General features: G+C 42.8%; 1 protein-coding gene across 1 annotated transcript in view; it reads right to left on the bottom strand.

Moving 5' to 3' along the window:
* The window catches only part of Ano6 (anoctamin 6), a 173,474-nt gene that overhangs the window by 84,945 nt on the left and 69,853 nt on the right, over positions 1 to 18,676 (bottom strand). Inside the window, exon 3 of the mRNA XM_051189739.1 lies at positions 16,074 to 16,156. Within this exon, the coding sequence (XP_051045696.1) occupies positions 16,074 to 16,156 (83 nt within the window). The remainder of the gene's footprint in view (positions 1 to 16,073; positions 16,157 to 18,676) is intronic.

The raw sequence follows: 18,676 nt of genomic DNA, 5'->3' as shown, positions 1-18,676 counted from the left end.
CTATTTCTATAACATAAAATGTGTTTGTTTTTCTTGTGTTAATGTCTGCAAGTCAGTGCTTAAGGTTGGTGGAGACGGACTAGAGATGGCTCAGTGATCAGGAGTACTGGCTACTCTTCCAGAAGACCTGGGATTGATTCCCAGCACCCACATGGGGCTTTACAGCCTCTGTACCTCCAGTTCCAGAGGATTCCATGCCCTCTTCTGGCCTCCACTGGTAGCACACAGCACACATGTGATATACAGACAAACACACACAGGCAAAACACCTGTATCTGTCTTTTCAAAGAGTGGGAAAGGGTAGGAAGCTCCACTTTACCGAACACGGTGGTTCCACTGTGTCTTTAATCACTCCACACCCACACTTGTGCACACGAAAGCCCCGGATGCACAGTGACAGTCGGCAGCTTTACTAACTGACACGCTCATCTTGCAGCTGTTTAACATGCTGTGTGAAGAGAGATGCTCTCATAAAACACAGTTATCTACACATCCAAGTTCCCTGACATCTCAGGGTAAGTGCTTCTGGGGTGTACACTGAAACAGGAAGTACTCCTTCTACTCCACAGACAAGTGACCGACATCTGGCCATAATGCCAAAGGTAGAGTTGGCAGATACTTACAGGAAAATGTGTTTGTTGTTAATGACAATGTCCTAAAAACCTCAAGCAAGTATTAGAACTCAGCATAACTGCATGCACCATGGCCATCTGAGAGCTTCCTAATAGTGGCTTTTTGTTGAGACAGAAGGTAATGTTAAGAAATGTGAATGTTTTTTCCTCATTTTGTATAAGCGAACATTTGTAAGAGCTACTAATCTGTAATATCTACTTTGAACTGTTTTCCAACTGTCCTGTGCATGGTGTAAAAATCATACTTGGGTTCATTCCAAAATGTATGAAACTTTTATGTGGTTTTACATTCTAAGGCACAACCAACTGTTCAAAACTACCAGCTGCTGAGTTTTGATGTGAAACCCAAGAATACACAATTACATAAAGTGGCTCTGAAACAGTCCTTCCTCATCCAATGGAAACCTATGTAGGCCCGAATAATCCATACAGCCCAAACAATGTGTTGCCACTAAAAATACACTTTATGTGTATGAGTGCTTTGCTTCCATGCATGTCTGTGTACCATGTTGCCTGTCTGGTGCCCATAGAGCTAGAAGAGGGCATTGGACCCCAGAGCCTGGAGTTACAGTTATGGCCGCCACATGAGTGCTGAGACTCGAACTTGGGTCCTCTGGAAGAGCAGCCAGTGCTCTTGACTGCTGAACTATTTTTCCAGTCCATGCGTTACTTTGAACTAAACAAGCAAATGTGAAAATCCAGCTACCTACTCTTATGCAGACTTGCAAAATACATAAAATTACATCACCTCTCCCATGATAAGTTACTTTACAAGAATAAAAGGTTTTATATTAAAATATGTTAATGCACATTACCATACTTCAATATTAGTTTATATTATCGTCCTTTAGCTTATTATTGGTTATATTCAAATTTATTAACAAATGCGTTCACTTTCTCCATTTTAAGTTCTCGTATACTGAACATTATGTAAGTCCTCATTACTCAATATAAAATGTAAGGCCATAAAAGTTGAGAGGAATGGCTCTATACCATTCTCCTAATTTTGCATTATATAAATTACCATAGTATGATGCCATGCATATATAACATATTGTCATATATTAATTGGACTATGACGCTGAAAGTAAAACTTGTTTTGCTTTTAACCCATAATACCAGGAAAAGCAGTTCAGTGGATTCTTGTTCACTGGCTTGAGTTTACACAGTCCAGTGAAAACATTTAATGAAACCACTTTGCTAAAGTCTTAAAATTAGTTGGCAAAAGATAAATACTAAGGATCTAATCTTGCTGGTTTGCAAAGGTAGATGACATAGAAAATCAGTAACTCCATCCCAATGCAGTTGCAGTCTATCTCTTTAAGGTTTTTTTTTTGTGTCTGCTTTGCTTGTTTGAGATGAAGCTGAGGGTCTTCCTGTGACTCTTGGGACAGCCTTGAGCTCCACAACCTCCTGTTTTACCCCTTCCTGTACAGCTGGGGCTTCAGTGGTTATTCGCCTCATCGTTGTACCTGTAGGTCCTTCTAGGATCTCCTTTATCTTCCCTGGTAAAGTCTCAGGGGGCCTTCCCTTGCCTGCCTGCTGAGGTTTCCTCCCTTATAACTCAGAGCACCTTACCCTCTCTTGAAATGTCATGTCTCGCCATTCTAATTGTTGAGCTATTTGTGCAATGGCTTAATTAAAGTCTGTCTCTCACTAGAACATATGCCCCAAGGGGACACAGACTGTGTCATCTTTTTATGCCATTTCCCAAGAGACTTACAAAAACATTAAATGGATAAATATTATTAAATAAATGAACTGAAATTAATTCCCCATTTATCCCATGACATTTTATAATAAGGCAGATGAAGCAATGGGGGAGAAATTCCACTATGCATCACAGAATGAATGGACTGGTTTGCATTTTTAAAGGAAGCATTTCCAAGCTTGCGTACCAGTGGGTGACATAGTGGTAATGGGAGGCTGTGGTCCCAAGGAAGAAGAGTGGAGGGAACAAAGGCACTGAGGAAAATTACTACTTCCTGCCAAAACAACCTAGGCGCATAGTAAGTTGTCTTTGTAAGGTTTACATGAACACACGCAGGTTCCAACCAGGAGTAAGCAGAGTACGGCCCAGTCCTTTGTTTAGAGCACTGTTTAGGTCATTCTCATTCCCAGGCAGTACTCTGTATACATCCTGGGACTTATCTAACACTCCAAAGGACCTCACAGCCTTTCAGCCACTGACCAGCCAGTATCACCTGCACATACAGCTACCACCTGGACACACAGGTAGACAGTGTGCCACTCTTGGCCCTGAGGGAAAACATCTGACATGCACTCTTTTTTATTTTCCCACTGAGCACATGGGTTAATAAATATTGAATGACTAGATGAATAAATTTTACTACAAAATTTAGTGGTCGATGGTGGTTTATTCAAAACTGAATAATTTAAATAGGTCTCATTCCTAATTCATTAAAAATTCTATTAGCGAGTTTTAGAAAGGTCTCAATATATTTGTTAACCAATTGTGCTGTTGTCATTTTATAACGCTGCTAGGTATAATTCATTCCCAACCCACTGATGATTTAGTCAGTATGTAAGAAATGATAACTGTACTTTCTCGGGGATACATGCTATCAATGCTTTAAAAACCTTGTCTTCTAAGAACGGAGCCAATTTCTGATACCCACAGTGTGACGGCACTTAAAAGAAAAGTGGCAGGGCTGGTTGAGCAATGTGCTCTGTGGCCACATCAATGCTTGGGCCTGTACACTGACAAGTACCCGTGACCATTTTATGGACATGTTTTCCACATTGCTCAAATGTCTCTCAATCCTTGTGCACCCTCTCGCTGCACCATATGCTGGCGAAGAAACCTACGGCTGACTCTCCTGTTTTTTTTATGTGTAAGCAAGTGGAAGTCCTAAAGCAAAGAGGAAGTTGTCTTCGGAGCTCAAGGGAGAGCCAGGAAGAACACAGAGGCTTCCAGTGCCCCAGTTCTAGCTCAGGCTCCACTTCCTAGTGGGAACAGCTTCTGCCTACAGCAAAAAGAACAGTTCCTACCAGGATGCAAAAATGTTTTAAAATCTTAAAAGTTCCTCACTGCTCTCATCTTCTTCATTCTTACTTTGCATGTCACATATTTACCTTAAATATACATGACGTTTCAGGGTGCAGTGGGGGCATGCCTGTGGCTCCAGAACTCAGAAGGCTGAGGCAGTAGGATCAATGGTTCAAGGCCAGCCTGGGCTAACAGTTGGACCCTGTCTGCAAACCCACAACAAAAAAGCTCTTGAAGCTGCAGAGAGCATAGTTGACACAAAAGCCCCACTGAACGGCCTGTTAAATTGGATGGTCTGGTTTTTCTGGCGTTTAACTGAGACCAAATTTTACCCCAGCAACAACTCAGATGCAGACCTGCTATATTCTAATTCATGTTAACATTGTAGAACAGAGCGCTCCAGTACTGGCTTGCTCATTGTAACTAATGAAGATGCTGTCTGGTAATAATTACAATCTGTCAGGTCACATTAATCTGTATCTCCAAAGGTGACTGGGGGAGGGGGGAGCGCTACAAATGCACTTTTCCTTTAAAGAAGAAATTTGGGTTTTCTAGGTAAGTGTTTCCACAGTTTCTTACCAGAGACTGGCTTAAGGAATCCATGAGACTTTTAATAGGACCAGTAAGATGGCTCAGAGTATAAGGGTGGCTTCCACATACACACCAAGATATATGTGGAACACACACACACACACACACACACACACACACTAAATGCAAAACAAGAATTTAAGACTTATAATAAAGATGCACCTTTTATTTCTATTTGATGAAATAACAGAAAACTACCATTAACAAGGCTTCAGAAATTAAGGGATCTTGCAAAGTGCAAAATACCAAAGGGATAGACATAGTACCAATCCCACTGGTCCTGGTCTCCCCTCTTTCATTTCCCAGGAATCCTGTGAATTCTTATTGCGTTCACATTCCTGACACATCCTGTGTTTTCTCTTTACATTTTTAGCGTGTTTCCCCATACATGCTGCTGCAGGTCATGGCACGGTCAGGCTGCTGGCCAGCAGACTCTTAACTTTCCTGGCCATTTCTGTGCTATGCTTCCAGATGCCTTCTAGTCAGAAGAGATCCGTGGTAAATACAGACATCATAACTGTTCAGAATGCCCAGGGCTTCCTGCCTTCCTCAGCATGTTTTTTGTTAAATTAATTTTGACATCCCCACAGAGCAGAAAGCTCACTGAATGTCCAATGTGATGTTTTGTGAGGCAGGATTCACGAGACATTTACAGTCACGGATTTCTGAAAACGAAGGAATAAAACCAGGTGGAACGAATGGTTATGAGCAGCAAAGGATTTTAACCAATCACCATCCTGAGGCTGATCGTTATGGGTTGAGTGTGGGGAAGATAAAAAACGAAATAATTCAGATGCAAGTGAGATACACTGAACCAGAGGCAAAGGGTATTCGCAGCCACTCTTTATCATTCCACAGTCCCATTAATGGGTCCTGCTCTATGTGAACCACCCATGGTCTGTCTTTCTACCCACTGACATATCCTGATTCATGTGTCCATTGTCCTCATCTGGCCCCGTTCATCTGACTACATCAGAATATAGCTAGGTTGTTGAGTGTTTCCATGGAGAGAAGCCCTCCTCCTGAAATACAGTCTATCAGCCATCCTTGCCTTCCTGATATTCATGGTCTTTAAAGTTACACATTACAGGGCTAGAGAGGTGTCTCTCAAGAGTTCAAGAATACTTACTACCCTCCAAAAAGAACTCAGTTCAGTGCCCAGCACCTACAATGGGCAGATCACAATTACTTGTGACTCCAGCTCAATGGGATGGCACATGTCTGGCCTCCTTAGATACCTGCATGCATATGCATGTATATGCACACATGAGTAATTTAAATTTTTTAGAGATAGCTTTGTAAAATGGATTTTTAATTTGTAAAGCATAAAGAAAGGAAGGGAAGACATGCCCTATGTTGTAGCATTATGGACCATTTGCTACTGCTTGACAGTCTTCAGGAACTGTCTCTCAATAGGTCCCTTCCCAAAGGGGGCACTCCGATCAGGAGGTGGCTTCACCAACCCTGAGCAGAAGCCTGAGTCTGTTTTCTCTGGGGGCAGGTGTGGATGCAGCCTGGATCTCCATTGACTTCCTGACACTGTTATCACTGGCTCAGTGCATTCTGTGCTAAATTGGTCCAAGGCCTCAGCGCTCCAGGTCATCTGCCTTCAGCTTCGCTCTTTACTTACACAGCTAGGATTTATGAATCAGGGACAGGAGCGTACTTCATGTTGATTTGTCTCCTCTGAAAATTGATTTTCATCCATTATCCACATTCTTCCCAAGATCAATTACCTAGTAAGTGCAACCTTCAGGACTGTATTTCTTCATTTTAAAGGCGCTCCCCTCCTGCATCCCCTGACTAAAATCAAAGCCCATGAACATATAGTCATTTTCATCTACTCCACCTGTCTAATAATTTCATTAAAAAATAACATGTTCAGGCTGACATGATCAACCTCCTGCTGGCTCCTGGTGACCTCTTTCTAACATTCATAAACAATCTACTTAAAGACTCTTCATAACGTTCTAGGAGACAAACAATCCTGCTTTGACATACTCACTTATCAGTTTGGTCTGTATTCAGTATTTCCCCTAAATCAATGCCCTCCCCCATTTTTTTTTTTAATGTCCCATTTGTCACTTTAGTTTTCTGGTACCTATAATACCTCACATCATCTCATGATGACTCACTGGGGCACACCAGTATCTCAGCTTTTGGATACGCTGCAAGACACATAACACCAACCAGAAAGTTTAAACCTATCTGGAGCGATCTGACTCTTCTCTGACACTTTGGCAATCTCACTGTGGCCTAGAACTAGCCATCTTCCTGCCTCTGATCCCAAGACAGAGATTACAGGTGTACTTCTCTGGAACAATTCTGAGCAGCCTGGACACCTGTGGCTGCTTGATAGGGTTTAACTACTTCCACAAAATTCAATTCCATTGCAGAAGCTTTACAGTGTGTTTGCTCTGTCACCTCCTATGTGGAACTAGCTTCCTCCCCTTAGGGCCTATCGCTGCTGCTTCCTTGTCTATCATTACTCAAAAAGCAATCAATCAGTTTATGCACATTGTCACACTAAGCATTTGTTGATTTGATGATGTACTTTATTTTTACCTACTTCAGAGTTGTGGGGATGGGGTGCTTGGGTTTGAGCCAGGAGTGGTGAGCATACTAAGCAATCACTATCTCTGGACCAGCCAGATTCTATTGAGACAGGGTAGCCTTGAACTTGCAAACCACCTGCCTCGGCTCCCAGGTGGCTAGGGCCGAGGCAACCGGACTGGCTTATTTTAACAGTTTTAAATTGGTGATTTAATGATGTACAGAATGTACAGAATGGGATTTGTTAGCATTTTAAGTTAAATTGGCTCCAGGGTTTGGCCTGGATGGTCCTATGGTCTAATTACCACCATTCCTCTTGGAAAAGAGCTTCTGCACTCCACAGATGTGACTCAGACAGAAATTTCTGAATGGCATCTTCTCATGTCTGCCCACTTCTGTTCATCCTCCTCAAATCTAATAATTCATAAATTCAGCCTCTGGATCAGCTACACAGAGCAAGTAAGTATTTTTCCATATTCAGAGAGAGTACCTGGTTCATTATACTTTCCCCTGGATGCAGAGCAAGCTTGCAATGTTAAAACACCCTGTGAATGCCAAACAGCAAAATGACCTAAATGAGCGGTTCTTACTGGTTCATTCATCTTTGATTTCACTCCTCTTATGAAAGTCCTTCTGCCAAGTCAAAAACAAAATTCCTTTGTTGGTGTGCTTGGCACTGGGGGCACTGAGGTCCTTTTCTCTTCCCATTTAGAAAGGTCAGTGCAGAAGACACAGGACAAAGCCATCCTGTACAACTGTTTACACACGAGAAGTGTGTGCATCTGAGTGAGGGAATGCTTGAGGGGACAGTGCCATATCACTCCCACAGGACTCATCCTGAGCATCTTGGAATTGGAGGCAGAGTGTGGGACTTCAGTTGATTCAGGAGATTAATCAGAAAGACCATGGATTTGAACCCACAATAAAGTACTTTTCAATCGCTCTGGTATCCAGCTGCCTTAGAAAACAAAGGGGTTGGGGGCATTAAATGATTAAAATTCTTAAATCCATTTTGATTGGATTTTTGTTGTTTGGCTTTTTTGTCTTCGGGGTGGCGGGGAGGCAGGCTAGCCTGGAATTCACTATGCAACTGCTCAGCTTACCTAGCACTAGCATTACAAATACAAAGTCTTCACAACCAGCATTGAAACAAACCCCCTACCCCCCTATTGGAAACAAAATCTGCAAACAAAATTCTGGTAGATTATTCTCTCAGAAAAACCCCATACCAGGGAGAGGACAAAACTGACTTTTCCACACGATTCTAGATTAGTCACCATCTTGGGGGGAAATCTCTGATAAGGCCATGTGAGCAGAATGTACCTAGAGAGCCCCTTACTTGAGTTCTCCCAGAATGGACCACCTACTTCCCCACCGCTGCTCCCCACAACTCTGCTATACTCACACTGCCCACTCCACCATGTGTCTCCCTTCACCACACGATACCCAGCTCTCAGCCCTGGCTTTGGGCACCCTGTAGCTCCTCAGCAGCATAGCTGCTGGTCATCAATGCTCTCGTCCCTAACTGCCATAGCCAATAAAGGACACTGCCATCTCTCAGGAAGGTTCCCTCCCTTTCTGGCCAGTGCCACATTCTTCTGCTGTCACAAAGAGGCCAGAGACCTTGGTCTGTTTCTAGTCACTTCCTCTTCCTTCTTTTCATTCCTTCTCTAAAGTCACATCACAGTTCCTCCTGCCGGTGACACTGTCTTCACACCCTCTAGCTGAAACCGTCTCTCAATTCTCCATGTCTGAGGGACTCTATGAGGGGACAGATGGGATCACCAGCCCCATTCTGATCTCTCTGCTGCCAAGAAATCTTAGAACCGTTTCCTGATTTTTCTGTTCCCTTCCTTCTCCTCTCTCTCTCTCTCTCTCTCTCTCTTTCTCTCTCTCTCTCTCTCCCTTCCTCCCTCCCTCCCTCCTTCCCTCTCCCTCTCCCTGCCTCTGCTCTGCACCCTCCTCACCCTCAGTGGCTGAAAGCAGTTGTTAGCTGGTGAATCTCCGAGCCTCCCTTTATGACTGCTAGAATCCTGCACAGCTTCCTGATCCAGGTCCTGAGCAGATGTGGGCTCCTCCCATGCCAGGCTGACTCCTCCCCAGCTGTGCCCTGAGAACCCTCCCATGCCCTTCTTCTTGAGCCCTGTCTATGATTTATGAACCAGACTCCATCTTTTCTCCTCTACCATAGTTTGTATCTTGTGTTGAAAGCTTAGTCCACTGGGAGTCCTGTTGAGGTGGCAGACCCTTTAGGAGGTGGGGCCTGTAAGTTCATCAGGGTGTGTCCTTAAGGCAGTTGTAGATTCTGGCCCATCTTCACTTTATTTGCTTACAGGCCATGAAAGGACAGGTTCTACTCCGTCATGCAACTCCTCAATCCTCACCACAGACCCAAAGCAATTCTGCCAGTCAGTCATGCGCTGGAACTTCAAACTGTGAGCCAAAGAAAGCCTTTCCTCTTTCTCTGTGCAAGTGTCTTAGCTGAGATCTGGAAGACTGATACATGTCCCCTCAGTTATAAGCATCTGATACCTCACCTCAGCAATCACCTTTCCCTTATCCTCTCTAGAACATTCCAACTTCAAAAAGTGTCAACCAGGCTGGCATCTGAACCCATAAACCTGGAGGTCTCATGTCCATCTTCAAATACCCCTTAGCTCTTTCACCCTTGGCTTGTGTTGCTGATCTGACTCGAGACAATCCAACCTGGTTAAATCATATGCTTGCCTATTCCATCCCTCCCCCTTGTCACCATGACCCACCATACTGGCCCTGAATGGCCGCACACACGGCCATTGTCGTGATCATATTAGTTACTTTTCTACTTGGAAGGGTCAAACACTTGACTAGAAGCAACCTGAGGGAACAAGGGCTATTTTTAGCTCACAGTTAAAAAAGACACAGTTTATCATGACGGGGAAGAAAAAGAAACGGATGCCAGTGCTTAGCTGGCTGTCTCCTTTTGATTCAGCCAGGCACCTCAGTCCAGGGAAGAGTTTCACCTAAGCTTTGGAGTGAGTCTTCCTCCCCCAACTAACTCAATCTAGGAACTTCCTTCCCAGACATATCTCCAGTGCGATTCTAGATTTTGTCAGCCAATAATTACAGTTGCTCACCTCACACAGGCTCTTGTTCCTGTCAACACTCATTTTAGATTTCTCCAGCATACTTGTGCTCTTTCCAGCCCCTTGGTTACTTTTCTACTGCTATGCTAAGATATAGTAAAACCAAGGCAACTTACAAAAGAAAGCATTTAATTTGGGGTTATTATCCCAGAAGGGAGTAGAGTCCCTGACCATCATGGTGGGGAGCGTGGCAGTCGGCAGGCATGGTGCTGAAGCAGGAGCTGAGAACTCGCATATGGAGACTGCCTCTCTCTAGACTGAGGGAGAGAGAGTTAACTGGGAATCGCATGGCATTTTAAAACTACTCCCAGTGACATCTCCTCTAATAAAATCACACCTAATCTCTCTACTCTTTAGCACTCATCTTTCTGAGACTGTTTTCTAATTTAGTTACTAAAACCCATAACTTCTAACCTTCCTGGTTTAGCCTATTGCAATCCTAATATTATTTGGCTGATCCAAATTTTATTATTTATTCCAAATTTGGTAGAAAATAAATAACAAAATAATATCAATTAACAAGAGATCAGAAGTGGTAAGATTATTCCTGCCACGTGGAGTGCCATTTTGTAAGCATGAGTGTCATGGCCCGGCAGGTCCTGCCACCCAAGAGCCCCGAATAAACACACAGACTCTATATTAACTATGAAACTGTTGGCTGGTGGCTTGGGCTTCTTATTGGCTAGCTGTGTCTTAATTATTAATCCATAACTACTAATCTGTGTATTACTACATGGTCTTATCTTACCAGAGAACGCCTGACTTCAGTTCTCTCTTCCCAGGCTCACATGCCGACTCCTCTCTGCCTATACTTCCCAGAATTCTCCTCCTCTGGTAGTCCTGCCTATCCTTCCTGCCTGGACACTAGCCACACAGTGCTTTATTCATTAACCAATAAGAGAAATGAGTACAGAAAGGCAATCCCCATCACGAAGTCAGGAGAATTATATGCAAAGGCAGATGGGGTGCAACAGTGGGGTTCAGCTCACAAAACAGTCCCTTAGCCTTCCATCTCCATAATCCCATGTTGACTGTGGTTACAGGCTGATGCAGGGATATTATATCAAAGTCCTTCACACCCCATCTCTCAACTGTGTGTGCTCAGACTGTAAGTTCCTGGGTCATTGTTAATAGTTAGGGTTTCTAGAAGCGAACATGACCATCACCTCTCTCCATTGCTGACCCTAACGTCCAACTCCTTGGGTCTAAGAATGAAGTAAAGTCTATAGAGCTGGCCACAACTCACTAGCTTTTGAATTTACCCTGCAGAGCTCTTAACCAGTGTGGGACTGGAAGTCTTGGGCATCCTGGGATTCTGGGACATCCTACCTAGCAGGACACTTTATTGTTCCATTGCTATAGGGGTGGAATCAATCCCAAGTTCTAAGTCTGTGGCCTATTTTTATAGCCTCTGGGTTTGTTTAGTTCTTACATTTATTTATTTTGTGTGTGTGGCATTTGAGTGCATACTTGCATGCATGCACACATGTGTTTAACTCAGAGGACAACCTGTGGGTCAGTCCTCTCCTTCCACCACCTGGATTTTGGAGATCAAACTCAGGTTAACTGGCTTGGAGGCTAGCCCTTACCACTGAGCAACCTCACTCCACCCTCTACTTCCCGGTCTGAACTCTTCAAGAGGAGCCAAGGCTCAGGCACTCAGTTCCCAGCCTCATTTTCACCGTTTTCTTCCCCAGAATCCTAATCCTCCAAGTCTATTTCCACCCATGACAAAAGACAGTTGTCATTCAGACAGCCACCATCTCTCTAGATCATGAACTGACCTCTTCAGAAACCATAATGTGATGAATCAGACTTCATTCATGGAAGAGAGCAGGTAATAGTGAGAAAACAGTACGGAGGGCCTCTGCAGGATGCAAGATAGCTCAATGGGAAGAGCTGCTTGCTGCCTGATATGAAAGCCTAACCACCTGAGGGGTCCATGAATCCCTAGAACCCATGTAAAGGTGAAGGGAAAGAACCAACTCTGCTCTCCACAAGAATGGCATGGTGCATGTGCCTCAAACAATAATGTTTGGCTTTGTTTAAAGATAGCAGTATAGGGAAAACAATCGCAATAAAATGTTAACTATTTTCACTGTACTCAAGCAAAACTGCACCAGGACTGAAATGGTTGCCTACCATACAAGACCACCAAGTTTCTCTGTAAACCAGTATTTAGCCTTTTCGTATTGACACCCTCCCACACATGTGCCCTTACCCCACAGTGGGCATATGCCAACATTTCTAGCTTTAACATGTCCCAAGTTCCTACAAGTCAGAGATCACAAGAACACATGCCCCTGGTGTCTACATCTCTGTTCACCCTGTTAACATTGTGGCGTTCTGGCTAACTCAATGGCTTCAGTTTACAAAGGGAGCAAAAAGCAGCCAAGAGTGAGGACCTGTGTGGGGGAGTGAGAAGGCTAAGCAGAGGCTACAGGAAGAAGAGAGGAGGGCAGGGGAGCCGCGGCTGTCCTTAGGCTACAGGCAGCTAACAGGGATGTCCGTCTACTCAGGATTAACTACTCAGAGACCCTACCACAGCCAGGCTCATCCCGAGAATCACACTAGACACATGAGTGTGACATTCCTTCCAATAGCAGTGACCAAGGCTAGTCAGTGAATGCTGCTCTAAAATAGACCTTCTAAAGAAAGCAAACTGAAGAACACTCTATTCTTCCCCCTGTTGAACAAACTAGATAAATAATGGTTACATAAAAACCACAGGTTCTTGATCTGCCCAAAGTCTCAACTAGTTGAGAATAAGGCTTGAACAAACACATTCTGTGGCTTCCTACAATTCGGCAAACTGCAACTGAACCGCCAAAATGCCAGGTTAGGAGGAAAAAAAAAAAAAAATAGAAAGTTGATGTTTCCAATTTCTTTTGTTTTTCCTAGTATGGTTTGCAACTTTGCTCTGCCCTTAGGTCTTCTGATTCCCAGGTCCCATCATTGGCCGCAATTTAAAGATCTGGTTTGCATCAACTTACCTGATGTCCTGGCATCAGGCTGGTTCACTTGTCTGTAAGAGCAGAGTTGTCTTCCCCAACACTACACCTTCCTCCTGCCTCTTAAATATAACACTAGGTTCCCTGGAGTGTCCTATTCCCAAGGGACCTCCCCTTACCCTGCTTGTTTACCATGGAGACAGCATCGGAAAATATATGTTTACTGTGGGCCTGGGAGTACTGGCAACAATGGTGCTGGGAAGAAAACACAAGCAGTCGTTTACAAGCTTTGAAAGAACTTGTGTGTCATGAGCATCACAAACAGGTAAGGTGATGGCAACATGAAGAATTTCTTCCTGAAGCCCCACACCAGCAGAGGAGCTATTGGCTGCCTGGGGGAAGAGTCCATTTCCTTTAGGGATGTGCATCCCCCTATCCCTACCCTAGAAATTGTACATGCTTCAGTGGATGGCCTACACCTGTGCCCATACTGGAAGCACTAACTGGACTCAGTAGGTTAAACATAAGAGGAACTGAAGTTGGAAGGGAGATATGGTAGTGGGCAGTCAGGGAGGAGCTGGAGGGGGAAGTAGAGGGGTAGATATGATAGAATATATTATACATATATAAGATTTGATATACACATAATATATGCAAAGCTCAAAGAATACACTGAAAAATATGAGCCTGGCATTGGTGGTGTATGCCTTTAGTCCCAGCACTTGGGAGGCAGAGGCAGGCAGATCTCTGTGAGTTCGAGGCCAGCCTGGTCTACAGAGCTAGTTCCATAGCAATATAGAGAAACCCTTTTGGGCGGGGGTGGGGGGTGGGGGGGTGGGTGGGTGGAGGGGGGGGAGGTTAGAAACAGGAATTACTTCCTGGATGGTAAGAACGTAAAGAATGTATAATTAGAAAAAACAGTAACCAGGCTTCCTGTTGCTCTGATAAAATACCGATCAAAAGCAACCTGGGAAGCAAAGCGTTTATTTCATATCACACTTTCAGGTAACAGTTCATCATCAAGGGAAGTCAGGATAGGACACTTCAGGCAGGAACTGACCAACTTATTGACTTGCTCAGCGATCTTTCTTCTATAAGTCATGCCCTACAAGTCTACAAGGCAGGCCCCTGCCCGCAGTAAACTGTGGCCCTCCTTCATCAATGAACACTGAAAATGCCTGCAGACATGGTGGCTGTAGGCTAACCTGATGGAGGCGATGCCTCCGCTGACATTCCCTCTCTGCAGGTGTGTCTTGGTTTGGGTCAAGCTGGCAAAAACAAAGCAGCACACAGGGACACAACACAGATTGTGTTGTTGAGTACACATACAGGAGGATCATATATATTGTACGAGTATGCTCTAATAGTAAAAACTCAAGTGAAGATTTTCCTTCTGGCTTCTACACCCTCAGAACCAGGTTGAAATAAGTCACTCCAAGACACCTGCAGTTGGTGATTCTAGATTCCATCTGTGGTCATCTGATCTTAGACTAGCCACTCTTCTAACTTTGAAAATGAAAATGTGAAGGCCAAGAAATGCATGCTGGCGATGGAAAATGATAGACATTTTATCTCCACTATGCACTATCTGTATGGATGTTGCTAAGGAGGGTCAAGCACCAGCCTACTGCTGAGAAAACTTACATTTCCATGCAGAGAATGGATGTAAAGTCTGTATGTTTATGAGGCACCTTGCTGCATACAACTCTTGTTAAATTAGTTATGATATTTTATAAAGTTTCAATTAAAAGCAGTTCAGCTGGGTAAAAGACGAGCTAAATCCGTATCAGTGGTGTCTTCGTTTGTATCAAATCGCTGTGCCCTTTGAGACATAGGATTATTGGAGTGTACTCACAGTTCCCCTTCACAGACACTCACACTGACTGTAACAGGGAGTCACTGAGTGCCAAACCTCTGTATTAGAGCCATGGGCTTTTCACAGCAGGCCATCTGCAAGGACACCATGGAAGCGCCACTTTGAAATGAAATGGCACTCAGGGTACAGTTTTTACGTGCAATCCTTGCCAGCTTATAGCCCTGTCTTGTTTCCATACTCATGGCTCAGTATACCAGGCAATCCACAAAGAGTGAGAGATGGGAAATGCACAGAATCTGTGATGCAGTCACACTCTGCCAACTACTGGAATGGTGAAGGTATATCACACTTTGAAAATAAACCCTCCAAAAGACACACACACACACACACACACACACACACACACACACACCTCTTTCTCTTTCTCATACACACACACAGAATCTCTCTCTGTCACACACACCCAGATACCTCTCTCTTTTTCTCTCTCTCTCACACACACACACATACACAGACACACACCTTGATCGTGCACATGCACATGAACATGAACACACACACACACACACACACACACACACACACACACACACACACACTCCATTACAAAAAGAAATGGTAGACAAGTTATTTGCAGCAATGAAAAAGCTGGGTAAATCCAGGTAAAGGCTGCTATGCCTTCTCAGTCCAAGAGTCTAGCACTTTAGGAGCCTAATATAAAACTTATTTTGGAAAAAAAAAAAAAAAAAAAAGAGCAACTTTCCAAAAGGAAAAAAAAAAAATTCTGCTTTGAAAGGCATTCTGCAAAGCACCCTACATGCTTTTCTGCTTTTCTTTAAACAAGGCACTAATAAAATCACAGTGGCATCTAATACCTTTTTTTTTTTTTTTTTTTTTAATTCCTTGAGGGTTGGAGCCATGGCTAATCTTCAGTGTCTAACTGAGTAGGACCATTAGTTTCCCTTTTGGTAGAAACAACCAATAAAATATTCCTAGCCCTACCAGGTTGCATTGCTGAAGGTTCCTGAAGGAAATGATAAATGGGCCATTCCATGGTGAATAACAGCACCCAGGCCAGAGCATTGTCTGTACTCAGTCAAGACTAATTTCCAAGGGTTAGGAAAGCAGAAACTGATAGTCACAGAACCAGCCATCAAAGCAGGTAATGTTGGAAACATCTCGCTCCTTTCCTACAGAATGAGTTCCTGTCAGGGGGCACAAACACAGTGTGAAATCAAACCCAGGATGCTCAAGTTCCATCAACCTGCTTCTCAGAGACACCAGAGACCAAATAGTCACAGAGAGGTACCATGCCAGACTGAACCACTGAAGAACAGGATCTATTTCTCATAAACAATCTTGATGACAAGTAACAATTTAAGATGAAATACTTACAAACTCTGGAGTTCGGAAATCCTGCTGGTTCTCCAGCGAGCTGAAGGTGGGACAGACAATTGTCTGGTCCAAGTTTTCCAGCACTGAAAATAAAGGAGTAAAGGAAATAAGACAAGGGCAAACTTCCCTTGATAAACCCAGTGGTACTCAGCATCTGTGACCCATCTGCAGGTTGAGATATTCACACACTCCATGACTGAAATCTGCAGCAACTATTTTATCCATGTGGCTAGGTCACAAACTGCCCTAGACTATGTCGAGCATGGAAAATTACCAGCCTCTACACAGCAATTAAATGTTGAGTGCAGCTAAGGAACTCATTATCCTGCTAGCCTCTCGGGGAACTCATGAGTCAAATGAGGATGGTCACGTTCTGTTTTAAAATATATTGAGAAGTAGCACCTGATAGGCATTTAATGGGAGTCAAATAAAATTTTCCAGTAGGTACTTTTAACTAGCTACAAACAAGTAAAATTAATTACAATATCATTTAACCCATAACAATCTATTAACATTTTAATACATTATCCTTATTAAAAAATTATCCGTGAATCATTTTACATTTTTCTAGGACTAAGCCTTGGGGATCGGGGCTGAATCATAAAAACATTATCTCAGAGTTAAGATGTAGGCTATGGGAAGAATAAGAGGTCTGGACTCTCTCTCTCTCTCTCCCTCTCCCTTTCTCTCTCTCTCTGGGAAGACCAGTGGAAATACTTAGATTAATAGAAATAAGTTAATATTTAAGACAGAGCTAGCCAATAAGAAATGCTAGTAACCAGCCAACAGTTTCATAATTAATAGTGTCTCTGTATGCTATTTTGGGACTGAGACGGCACTGGGACCAGGCTGGCGGGAAACTGCTTGTAACAAAATGGCGCCTACAACATGGGTACTGAGAACTTCCACTTAAAAGTTAACAAAAGCTTAAAAAATGATTTTAAAAACAATAGAGACAAGCAAGGCTTCTTGGTAGCAGCATTTTTCTCAGGTGGGCTCTGCTTTGCTAAAGACAAGCTGAGACTCTCAAGTTTCCTTTAAGGGAGGTGTCCTGAGTTGGCATAAGCAGAAAAAAATCGAAGGACACTTTTAAGAGGCCCTGCTAGCAAATGAATGGTGTGTATTAGCAGCTGACATTGTCAATGACCACATCTCCAAGCAGGCAGCATGCTGCTTGATGGCAGCACAGACCAAGGCGGTGAGCACAACTCTCAATGCTGACGGTAAAGTTACCTCTGCCATATTGGAAAGCCAGCAGCTAAAACAGCCTGGCTTTAATTTTATCAATGTTGTTTAGCAGATAAAAGACATGTGGCTAGAAAAAAGGTAGAGATATACAGTAAAAATAGATTCAGATGAAGTAAAACCTAAAAGGTTTTTACAGTGTGTTTAAAAATATACATAGGCTTGGAAGAAAAAAAGAAACAGGATAAAGTGGTTTTAAAAAAGAAAAAGAGTAGCTGGGTGTGGTGGCACACACCTTTAATTCCAGCACTGGGGAGGAAGAGGAAAACAGGTATCTGTGATTTCAAGGCCAGCCTGGTGCACAGAGTGAATTCCAGGACAGCCAAAGTTACACAGAGAAACCCTGTCTCAAAAAAAAAAAAAAAAAAAAAAAAAAAAAACAAGTAAAAGAAATAGAGTAATACACAGAGAGTCTGGGTACTATATGTTATTGTGTTGTCTTTAAATTGCTCAGTTGCTAAGGAAGAAACAATTGCTATAATACACTTGATTATTAATGCTGCTGAATTAATCCAACTTATATATTTTTAAAATGCCTTGACTTCAAAATTTAAGTCTAAGGACAGGTTTCTAGTGAAAAGAATTTCTATTTTTGTTTCTATAGAAAATAAAAAGCTATGGATTCCTTTCAGACTAACATGGTTTGATCAAGCAAGACCCCCCGAAACAATGTCCCAGGTGATCCAACATTCAAACAGCTGGGACAAGGGAGCCTTCCAGACACTACAGCCAGGATTTTCTGTGTCTTCTTAGGATTCCCAAGACAACAGGAAGCAGTTTGAAAAGAACAACACCCAAATTTCCAAGTATTGTCTATACATGTTTGTTTTCATTTAAATTGGGTTGGTTATAAATGGTTAATGACAACTAATCTCTTTTTAAAGGTACAAATGGGATTATAGTACAGAAATGAATACTTTGTTTTGGAATGGATTTTCATTTATTGATACAATTTAAGATCAATTTTGTGATGTGTATATTTCTCCTCTTGTTTAGGTATTGTGTTTATATAGCTCATTAACAATGTAATGTATAATTTAGTACAGATTATAGATAGTTATCTATAATGATCAAAACTTATGTTAGGATTTCTAGATATATAGAGAAATATTTGAGATGGATATTCTTCAGACCTTTCAAAGACCTATGGCATTTAAAATGGTTTAGGGTTATTCTTAACAGTGATGCACAACTGCTCCTGGCAATACCACCTACATCAGAAAAGATGATGGACATTGAAGAAACTCATTATGAGTTTGTTTCCAATATGGCAAGACTAGCCATTTGGGCAAGAAACTGCTCTTGTCTGGACTGTTTGATTTTATGCTGTATAAACTAGACATGTAGGACTCACAGAA

Source organism: Phodopus roborovskii, unplaced genomic scaffold (genome assembly GCF_943737965.1).
Source record: "Phodopus roborovskii unplaced genomic scaffold, PHOROB, whole genome shotgun sequence".
Taxonomy (NCBI): domain Eukaryota; kingdom Metazoa; phylum Chordata; class Mammalia; order Rodentia; family Cricetidae; genus Phodopus; species Phodopus roborovskii.
This window is presented reverse-complemented; position numbering and strand designations above follow the sequence as displayed.